This window comes from Mirounga angustirostris, unplaced genomic scaffold (assembly GCF_029215605.1).
Source record: "Mirounga angustirostris isolate CCGP_5_RB_7025 unplaced genomic scaffold, mMirAng1.0.hap1 SCAF_5, whole genome shotgun sequence".
NCBI lineage: Eukaryota > Metazoa > Chordata > Mammalia > Carnivora > Phocidae > Mirounga > Mirounga angustirostris.
Genome location: NW_026991713.1, coordinates 118222585 through 118234204, shown reverse-complemented (window position 1 = coordinate 118234204; position 11620 = coordinate 118222585). Strand labels below are relative to the sequence as shown.

Below are 11620 nucleotides of genomic sequence, written 5' to 3'. Positions count from 1 at the left end.
CCTGTTGATCCTTTAAAATTGAAATATGGAGATAGGGAATGTAATAGAATATTGAATTATTTTTTCTTTGAAGTGACTTTGACAACTCGTCTATTTAAGCCAAATTTTGCATTTCTTTTTAAAGGTGTATGCTGGTATTTTATATTAATATGCACAGAAAAATGTACATTAGTCACTTTTTAAAAGATGATTAGTCACATTTTTATAAATAGAATTTATACATATCACCACATACCTATTTCTGAGAATATAGAATTTCTTTTCCCAGTTTTTGTTTATCTGTTCTGATTCTTTCTTAAATCTGTAATAGATTTATAGATGGTTAAATGTTGTATTAGCTACAAATGAACAATTATGCTTCATTATTACCAGTACCTTTCTGTCTTCTTTTTCTCTTTTTCTAAATTAGCCTTTAGTACTTGTATTTGCTCCTCCAAAATGTATCTGTCTTCAATCTTTCAATAGAAAACGCATCACAAAGTGAATTACATGAACAATATATTCTTTCTTCATAAATCTTAAAAGCTATTTCTATTAAATAGCATGCACATTCTACCTATCAAAAATAATTTGAGGGAATAGTGAGTTACATTTACTTGCAAGTCCCCATAAATTGCAAGAATTAAAGATCCCATCCTCCATGTCCTGTAAGTGATTCATTTAAAGGCAGCCAGTTCTAAGCAATATTACAAAGCAATCAAAACTTATCTTCATCACCCCTCCCCTTACCAGGTATCCCTTTTTCTAAATCTTGTTTTCTCTCTCTTACTGTGACCTCTCCAGCTCATTATAGGCAGGAGCTGCTCCAGTTACTCTATTTTCCGTCCTTCTTTCTTTTTTTCTTACCAAAACTGTTCTCAGGAAAGGATCTGACCAAGTCAATCACATTAGAGCTTTATGTCACCCATTTCTCAGGATTGTTTATATATTACAAGGGGACAAAGTTTGGCAAAAGGAATGAATCTCTAACAGTGGAATTGTAGGCATATCACAAATGAGAGATTTCTTTGGATCCAGCCCGGACGTACCCCAGAATCAGACTACAGTGTGAATCAGGTCTTTGTCTCTTCATGAGACCCACTCTCGGTGTAGCTTTCAAAGTCATTGCCACTGTTTAAGATTAGCCAGCATCAATATAAACAATAAGCATGTTAATAGTAATGGTCATATTAGTCATTATTATACCTTAGCCACTGACAATTTCACCCTTTCTTCGTGTACCACAGCTGGTTTTGCATGCCTCACCTGGCGTGAAAATAAACCAACGTAAGTATAACATTTCAAATCAGTGCATAAAGATGTAGTTTTTCTGCAGCTTAGAGACAGGCAACTGAGTCTTAGAATATGCCAACCATAGTCCCGCAGGGGTCTTGTCTGCCTTCCCTAATGTATAAAGCCCAGGGCTTTTGTACATTGCCTTTGCAACTGGACAATCACAGTCCGTTAAAACCAACTTTCCCACTACCATCTTTTTAAAGTGCATCTCTCTGCACTCCTATGTTGGCCAAATTTTACTATTATGCTTTTTTTTTTTTAATGAAGTAGGCAGTTATTAGTGTAGTGATAACCTTTAAGGAAACTTTATTTTAAATGATGATTTACATGATTGAAATGATAATTATAATGACTTTTCACTAGTGTTATCTCTCTGATGTTAAGAGCAGATGGCAGTGAGAAAGCATACTGAATATAAAAATCTGCTTGTTTAGCTATCTCTGTGTTCCTACACAAAAGACAGAAAAAGGTGCTCCTTATTACTACCACTACCTCTCTGGTGGGTTCTGTGACCCAAAAGGCCCTGAATCTGTTGCCCATCTTGGTGAGGTGGGCTCCACCCAGGAAAGTCTAGAGCCAGGTCCGGGAAAAGGAACTAGAGAGTTCTGCAGAAGAGAGTAAAAGGAACTTAGAGCTAACTTCCCCTGAGTAATTAGAAGGACTGGGAAGAGGAAAGAGAGTGTGTGTGTGAGAGAGAGAGAGAGAGAATGGCCAGGCAAGGCCACAAGGCCTGGTGGTGCTAGCGTCTGGTGACATTGTGGGTGACCGGTGTCCAGGGGTGATGGCCACTATTTAATTTGAAATGGCATCTTGGTGATACCTGGTCCCTGTCACTTACCTTCTTCAACCTCCTCAAATTTACATATACAAAGGGGTCCTGCGAGTGGGTTGTTTTAATAGACATTGCATAATTGGATGAAATTCAAGGTCTGATTAAACAAAATGGGAACTGGGATGGGAAGCAGAGCACAGTGAAACTCAGAAACTGACTTAGTTCAGTGGAAGAAGGAGCTAGACACGGCGACAACCACCAGACGATGCCGTGGGCATCTGCAGAAAACCCAGGGCATGCTCTAGGCTGCCACAAAGCACAGAATGTGGGTTTGAACCAGTTTTATTCATATCTGAGGGAACAGAGAGAACCCTGCCAACATCAGCTGCCACAAATAAAAGATAACAAAATTTGTAGCAACAGCCCTAAAAGCTATAGTTTATTGAGTGCCTATTATGTGATGGACAGTTAACATATATTACCGTTTACTTCTATATACTACCTATTGACTTCTTCATTCATATTACTTTAGCTTTTTGTAAAGATTTTCTTTCTTTATTATTAGAGAAAGGTGCATGTGCAAGTGGGGGAGGACTGGGGGGAGGAAGAGGGAGAGAATTTCAAGCAGACTCCATGCTGAGTATGAGCCCCAGTAGGGGCTCAATCCTATGACCCTGAGATTAGGACCTGAGCCGAAATCAAGAGTCGGCGCTCAACCGACTGAGCCACCCAGGCGCCCCTCATATTATTTTAGATTTTTCATAATAGATAATACATGCATTTTTTAAATGAACTGCAAATAGCATACCCGAACCTGAGATTCTCACTTCCCAGAAGTTAAGGTTTTGTTTGCTCATCGTGTTTTGTTTTCATTTTTCTCATCATTATTATAAATAAATAACAGCTTTTATTGATTTGGGCTTCTCCACAAATAAAGATTCAGAATTTAAAGCATTCACATTATCTTCTGCCTTCTCTCTCTCTCTCTCCCTCACATGCCTGGGGTTTTTTTTAATTTGCAGATGTTTAACTCACATCATAGTTGCCTTTATTATCATTTCAAAATATGTAAACTTCTATATTTTGATTTGTTAATTCCCTGCTGTGAAAGATGGGAAATTTATTTAGTCTTTTTTTCCCCCTAACAGTCTTCACTCTCTCCACCTCCCAGTTTTGGGAAGGACTGTTATTTTTACATTGTTAATGTCTATAGGATTGTTCTCAAACTCTAATTAAGTGCCCCACGCTTTATGTACAGCCTGAATCTAAAAAGTGAAATGTGTTTCTGCAAACATTATTTACTGCAAGACCAAGAAGTGTAATTGGCTCCACAGGGAAGACAAGGTAAACCTGTAACTAAGCTTTGCTACTAAAAGGAGACTCTTCCCAGGGCTGCTGTAAAGTTACAACTTTTTTTTCTTAAGATCTTATTTGTTTATTTGACAGGTTGAGAGAGTGAGCGGAGCGGCATGCAGAGAGAAAGGGACAAGCAGGCTCCCCGCTGAGCAGGGAGCCCTATGCGGGGCTCGATCCCAGGACCCCGGGATCATGACCTGAGCCGAAGGCAGACGCTTAACCGACTGATCCACCCAGGCGCCCCTAATGTTACAACTTGTCATTTTCTAGCTCCCTTTACTTCTGAGTCACATTTCCTTTCTCCTTCTTCTTGGTCCTTATCATCCTGCATATTGGATTCTTTCCATGTTTGGTTAGAGTGTTTCTTGAATAATTTCTTTAAACAGGTTCCACATATAACAAACTTTTTGAGTTTTCACACGTTCAAAAATATCTTTATTTCTCTTCCATACTCAGTTGAGACTTTAGTTGGATATAAGAACTAGGATTCAATTTTTTTTCCTTTTGAAAACTTTGCTTTATTTGCTTGTAGCAACCAGTGATGCTGATGAGAAAATTAGTTTCCTTTTTTTGTTCCATTATAGATAAACTGTCTTTTTCCTCTTCTTTATTTTTAGAGACCTAAAATTTCACCAGAATGTACCTGCTGTTTTCATCAATTCTAAGACATATTCTGTGTCCCACTCAGTGTTTTAACATCTTTGAAGTTGAGGTGCCTTACAACTGTGTGCACATCATAATTTAATAGGCAGCAGTTTTGCCTTGCTCGTGGTACATAAAATAAAGATGTGTCTTAACCACTGTCATCTGAGATTTGATAAAATACAACAGATACTCTGCTTTTCATTTCAATCCTGTTTAGCACTTGATGGGCCTTTCCATCTGAATCTTAATATTCCTTTGCTTTAGTTTATGGAAATTTTATTTTATTTCTTTTATTGCTGTCTTACTTCCATTGTACCTGTCTTGCTTCCTGAAAACTCTATTAGAAAGGTATTAGACCTCTTGGATCCATCCTTCATATTTTAACTTTTCTCATAATTTCTGTCTGCCATTTTACACTATGTTCTAAGAGACTCTGTTGTTCACTTAATCTTCCAGATTATTTTTTTAAAGATTTATTTATTTATTTATTTATTTGAGGGAGAGAGAGAGAGAGAGCGTGAGGCGGGAAGGGCAGAGGGAGAGGGAGAGAGAGAATCTTAAGCAGACTCAGTGCTAAGCACGCAGCCCAATGTGGGGCTCGATCCCACAACCCTGAGATCATGACCTGAGCCGAAATCAAGAGTCAGACACTTAACCAACTGAGCCACCCAGGTGCCCAAATCTTCCAGATTATTAATTGGGTCTTCAGCTGTGAAAGTTTTATTATTCAGCCTGCCCATTGGTGTTTTTGTTGTTGTTGTTGTTGTTATTGTTACTTCCAAGATATTGTTCTTTCCCTTAGGCTGTTCCTTTCCCATAGCTGCCTGTCCTTCCTTAATGGAGAAGTTTCTCATGAATGTTTCCCCAAATATACTTATTTTAAAAATGTTTTTTAAGTTCTTGTCCATTCCCTGAATTAACCATCTTTCTTATGGAGCCAATGGCTGTTTGTTCTCTTTGTTTTTTCACTCACTAAATATTTGCTGAATTCTTACTATGTGACAGAAAACATTCTAGGAACTAAAGATACAACAGAAAACAGAACAGGGCTCAAAGAGGTAGAACTTAGGGCACTCTTTGAGTGAAAAGGTAACTGCCTAGAATTTCTTATTTGGGCAACTAGATGGACAATGGTACCATTCACTAAGACGAAAAAAAAAAAGAATAATTGGAGTAGGGACAATTTTGTATGCTAGTATTCTTTTCTTATTTAATGAAAAAAATTTGGTAAGTTCACATTCAGATACTTAGAGTTAGAGAAATCTAGGGCACAATCAAATGATGACATATAATAGGCAACTGGGACAAGGGCCTGGAATTTGGGAGTGGGGTTGATCCTAGAGATAGAATTTGGAGTCATCAATATTTTAGTTGAAGCTGAAGACTTAGATAAGGCCATTCATGAAATTTACAGAGAAAGAAAAGCAGAAGGTCAGGGATGAAACCCTGTGTCCAGGTGTGGCTGACCTGTAGCTCTGATTTATCCTTGGCTGATAGGGAACTCCCAAACCTGGGACCCTAACCCACTGCTCTTACCTTAGTTCTCAAAACTCTAATTCCCACTCCATGAATCCTCACAGTCCTGGAGAGCCCTTTGGGGCCCTAGAACTACCCAAATAAATGTTCCTTTAGTTGTTGACATGCTATCTCAAACTCCCTGGAAGAAACCACCAACTACTATTACCAGCACTGTGACTCAGTCTTCACAGGAAGCTAGACAAAAACGAAGCCTAAGGTATAATAACACTAATTTAACAAAAACGATGAAAAGTGTTGGTTATCATTAACCTTCTGTGGATCCAAAACCCCAAAACCGTGAGGATTACCAAAATGACAGAGGCATGCACTTTTTAGAATCTTTCCACCTATGTGTTCTCAAAGGGCACAATCCACTTGAACTGCCTCTCTCCCCCAGGCACAAGGAGTACAGAGTGAGTTCACTGCCATTTGGTTAACAATGGACCAAGGAAATCACTGGGGTAAGAATTCCAAGCTTTGGAGGGCACTTGCCAGTATGCTAGTGGGGAAAAAATTAACCCAAATTTTAAAAAGTAATCCACAAAAAGTCAGGAAAACAATTTGATAAAACAAAGTAAGTTCCCATGTAGAAAGACATTTGTATTTATTTACTTCACTATATCCAGTCATATCCATAATTGAAAGTTTATTAAAAAGACCCTGTGTTTAAATTCACGTATAGTAAAAACGAGTTCCAATTTTTCAAGGCTCCCTTTTCCTGCCTCTCCTATAATGATCAACTCTGTAATAACTAAAGATAAGACTGTTGCTATACCATATCTTCTATAAAACAAATAATGATTCAATCTCTCCAAAAGACAATACTCTTACAATGACAAATATAGCTTCTCTTTTCATTAAAAAAAAAAAAAAAAGCACCACATGTACACTAGAGTGTTTGCTCTCCAGTTTAAGTTGAACTTTCAACTTTACTACAGCATGTTATATTGAATCCTGGCTCTGTGCACATTAAACTGTCATTTTGTTTTGTCAGCTGCTGACATTCCACTTTCTCTGGAATATGCATGCTAGTCTTTATGTGGCTACTTCATTGACAGGTGCAAACATTGGACTGCTAAACAATAGATAGAGGTGAAAATGAATGGTAATATTAATAGAAAAGTAGATAACTTCCTAAGTAGGAAAATGTAAATTGAATAATTATAAAAATAACCAAAAATTGTGATTAGAAATAATTTATTATAAATAGTTCTCATTTTCTGTTGAATTTGTATATATAATTAAAAAATCATAAAATTAAGAAATCAGGTTCATTTATAACAGAGATTATAATTCCTCTTTTTTAAAGATTTTATTTATTCATTTGAGACACAGAGATACAGAGAGAAAGAGAGCATGAGCAGTGGGAGAGGCAGAGAGAGAGGGAGAAGCAGACTCCCTGCTGAGCCAGGAGCCGGATGTGGGACTCGATCCCAGGACCCTGGGATCATGACCTGAGCTGAAGGCAGACGCTTAACCATCTGAGCCACCCAGGCGCCCGACAGAGATTATAATTCTTAAGTTTGTTTTCCATTTTTAGCACCAAAAACATGTTAAAAACATATTAATCTTCTAAATTAGGAATCAACAGCCAAGGTTTGTAATAACAGAAGATGTGCAATTATGTTTATTAATCACCACAAGATTAACCATATTCCTTATCAGATCCGCTTTCTCCTTTTCTTGTCAATGAAGGAGTCATTACATTCTCTTTTTTCTCCTAATTTCCACAAATGTCCCTCTTCTGAAACTTTGGCCATTCTTTCTGGGCTTTCCTGCCTCCTTGCCTCTCTCTCCTTTAAACCATTAAATATATTACTATCAAAACAATCTTTCTAACTCATCATGAAGAAAGATCATCTTCTGTCCCTAAAATTTCATTAATCTTGACTTTTACATTAACATTCCTTTTTTTTTTTTTTAACCTTTAAGCTAAACAACTATTTTTAAACGCCAGTACGTCCTGGTGGGTGCTGGTTGGTGGAGGAGAGGGGGAATGACAAGCCCATGAAGAGAAGAGAACCAGCCTGTGTGCTGACAGTTTGGAGAAAAGAGACTGGGGAATTAGGAATATTGAAATAAAATATGAGACTCTATGCAAGCAAGCATTAATCATTGACTAGGCCAAAAGTAAAAATAAAACATTTATCTACATATATCACCAGTGAATTTTCTTGCAACAAAATTAAGCTAGGAAATTCTCTCAAAAATAAGACAAGTCTTCATTTGATGCACCCAAGGCCCATTTGATGGGCCCCAAGGGTGCCACTTCCTGTCTGCCAGGGGGCTCTCAAACATCTAGGCAGATGATGGGGCTACAAAGCCCTACAGAATCCAGGCTGAGCCAGGCTATCTGCAAATCTCAAGACAAAAGTCTCTGTGGATTAGGCTTCCTCGCCTGGCTCCAGCTCATCCTAGACTTTACATACACACCTTCTATCAAACTAATCTTAAAAATTTTTAATCAGAACTCTCCCATGATGGAAATGTCTAAAGATGATGAAGCCATTGTTTATAATAGCAAAAGAATAGAAACAATATCTCTGGAAGGCACTACTAAATTGACAAAGATTGGTTAAGTAAGTTATGCTAGCTCCATGGAGTAAAATACTATACATAATTTATTATATACATTGAATAATGTTTCCATCTCTTGTTGTGTGCAAATCTGCATCAAGATTTGTCTGAAAGGATGGTCACAAGGAGTTTTTAATAATTACCTCTGGGTGGCAGGATTCTTTTTTACTTCCTTTTTTGACATTTCTTTATTGAGAAGACTTGGTATAAGTATGAATGTTTTATTAAAAAAAAAAAATTTCAGACTTCTGGAATCCCACATAGGATGCTAAAAAAAAAAAAAAAAAGCCACTGCTATACAATTACTAGAAAAATCCAGATAGACTACAAAGTCACAACCTTTCTTGGACCCATCAGAGAACTGAGGTCACGACCAGGCAACATGAATTCCAAAGAGGAGCAAGACCTTCCAATGGGGGGTGTGATGCACAGGTTCACCTACAGCAGAGGCAGCACCATCCCAGTTGCAACACATGCAGGTAAGAGAAGTAAGCTAAAATGTAAAGAACCACTGAAGAGCAAGTATGGGTTAACAGAGCAGTCTGAACTGGCCGGGGGACATATTATAAGGGGAGTTCACATTCACTCTCAACTTTTTATCCCATCTCCTACCAGATGCTCATGAAGGTAATTGAGGGCAGGGCAGGACACTTGGTGATGGTACAGACTTCAAGAAGAGATCAGCTGATGCTAAGAGAAAAGTACCTTCCCTGAGATAGGAGAAGTCTTAAGTCCCTGGGAGAGGGGAAGCAAACTCTCGCCAACCAGACCCAAAGAAGGTGATCAGTGGAGAAGTGTAAGGCATGAAGCCTCACCCTCTTCTCCCAGAGCTTTCCTTCCTAGGAAAGAAAAACGTTCAACTGCTGGGGAGGGCAGCAAAGCTTCTGCTTATAGGGCATAGGGGAAGACATATTATGGTAAGGGGGAAAATGAAAGAAACATTTTCCTTCCCTGGCAAGCCATTGTCTTGGGCCTTAGAGTCTGTAATAATACCAAGTGGAGGTTCCTACTATTGCAGGAGGGACAGGCAACTCCTGTCCAAGGTCTGCTTCATATACAGGCAGAGGTAGACCACCACAGGGAGGAAGAGCAGGAATCCTGACAGAGCCCACCTCTGAGGCCCAGGCACACAGCACTCCCCAAAGACTGGTCTGGATTAGAGCAAGAGAGAACCCTCTCTGCCTCACTTATGGACTACCAAGAAAGAGCTGCCTACTACTGAAGGAGGGGTAGGAGCATAGAGAAAGACCTCCTCTGTGGCACAAGTGGACAGGTTCTGCTGAAGTTGAGGGTGGAGCAGCTCAAAGAGAAAAACACTCTGTTCCTTTCACTCCCACTGCAAAAGGAACATTGTCTGTCCCTAAGAACAGAAGGACATCTTCTTCCTTTAAGAAGAACCACAGCAACCACCAAACAACTCAATTCAACTTGTAGCTAGACTGGCTCAACCCCTTACAATAACAATCTGATATAAGAAGAGGAATGCCATTTCCAGATGTGAATACTGATTAGTTCAATTTCTACTAGTCTACACATGATGTTTGGTATTTAATAAAAAATTGAGACGGGGGGCGGAGCAAGATGGCGGAGGAGTAGGAGACCTGGATTTCGTCTCCTCTCAGGAATTCAGCTGGGTAGGGATCAAACCATTCTGAACACCTACGAACTCAACAGGAGATCGAAGAAAAGAATAGCAACAACTCTCTGAACAGAAAAGCGGCCACTTTCTGGAAGGTAGGATGTGCGGAGAAGTGAATCCAAGGTGATATTCAGGAGGATAGATGGCGGGGGAGGGGCCTCCGTCGGCCGCTTCTGGCAAGTGATAGAACCACGGAGCACAAAATCGGAACTTTTAGAAGTTGGCTCTGCTGAGGGACGTCGCTCCGGTGGCTAAGTGGGGGGTGGAACCCTCGTGGGACAGTGTGGTCTCAAGACCCTCAGGGTCACAGAAAGACTGGGGGTGACTGAGGGCGGCAGAGCTCCCAGGTATCGGAGCAGGGAAGCCGGCTGCAGAGGCGGAGCCCAGGCGCGGGCTCTCAGCTCGGGGTGGCCATAAACCGTGATCCGCGGCACCGTCGGGCCCCTGCTCCTCCAGCAGGGACCCAACGAGCGGCAGATCCGGGGAGACTCCCCTTCCTCCCCCGGGAGGAGAGGTATGGGAGCACACCACAGGGATCTGCTGGGTTTGGAGACTCCACACGGGGTCGGGTGCCAGAGATAGAAACATGCAGTCACAGGCCGGGTGAGCACAGAGTGCGGCCGGAGACTGGGGAGACGGGAGTGACTGACGGCTTTTCTCTGGGGGCTCACTGAGGAGCGGGGCCCCGAGTTCTCGGCTCCTCCGGGGTGGAGATTGGGAGGCTGCCCTTTCACTCTTGTCCTCCAAAGCTGTACGGAAAGCTCGCAGGGAACAAAAGCCCCGGAGAGCAAACCCGAGCAGATTACTTAGCCGGGAGGGGGCAAGGGCGGGGCTATTCCGCCTCCGGCAAAGACATTTGGAAACCACGGCAACAGGCCCCTCCCCAGAAGATCAGCGAGAACAGCCAGCCAAGACCAAGTTTACCGATCAATGAGAACGGCAGAACTCCAGCGCTAGGGGAATACTGCACATAGAATTCATGGCTTTTTTACCATGATTCGTCTTTCAAAGTTAATATTTTTTTAACTTTTTTCTTTTTTGAATTTTTCTTTTTCCCTTTTTCAACCAACATCTTATCAATCCCTTTTTTAAAAAACATTTTTATTTTTCATTTTTAGAGTCATATTCTATCCCTTCATAGTAGTTACCCATATTTTTGGCATATATGTATAAGTTGTTCTCTCTTTAAAATTTTGAGATAGTTTCTTCTAACAGATCAAAATATACCCTAAATCTCTAGTGTATGGTTTTTTTCTACTCCCCTGCCTGATCACATTCTCTACCTTTTTTTCCTTTTTTTTTTAAATCCTCTTCTTTCTTTTGTCAAACAACTTCTTATCAATTCCTTTTATAAAATTTTTTATAATTTCCATCTTTACAGTCATATTACATCCCTTCATCATATCAACCCTTATTTTTGTACATATATAAGTTTTTCTTTCTTTAAAATTTTGGGAGGCACTTTCTTCTAACAGACCAAAATACACCCAAAATCTAGTGTGTGGCACTGATCTATATACCAGCCTGATCATATTTGATCACATTCTGTTTTTGTTTTGTTTTGTTTTGTTCTGTTTTTGTTTGTTTTTATCTTTATCTTTATCTTTATCTTTTTTTTCTTTTTCTTTTTTTTCTCTTTCCCTTTCTTTTCCCACTGCTTCAGGTCTTTTCTGATTTGTTTAGAGTATATTTTCTGGGGACTTGTTACCCTGCTAGCATTTTGTTCTCTCATTAATCTATTCTCCTCTGCACAAAATGACAAGATGGAAAAAATCACCTCAACAAAAAGAACAAGAGGTAGCACTGACTGCCAGGGACCTACTCAATACGGACATTAG

The 11620-nt window shown here is 39.9% G+C and overlaps 1 protein-coding gene across 1 annotated transcript in view; it reads right to left on the bottom strand.

The window, feature by feature from the left end:
• Window positions 1–357: 357 nt before the first annotated feature.
• Window positions 358–11620, bottom strand: part of CUNH10orf67 (chromosome unknown C10orf67 homolog) — a 151154-nt gene continuing 139891 nt past the window's right edge. The window contains exons 16-17 of the mRNA XM_064591968.1: window positions 1186–1245; window positions 358–455 (exon numbers count right to left, since the gene is read on the bottom strand). Of these exons, the coding sequence (XP_064448038.1) occupies window positions 366–455; window positions 1186–1245 (150 nt within the window). The 3' untranslated portion in view covers window positions 358–365. The remainder of the gene's footprint in view (window positions 456–1185; window positions 1246–11620) is intronic.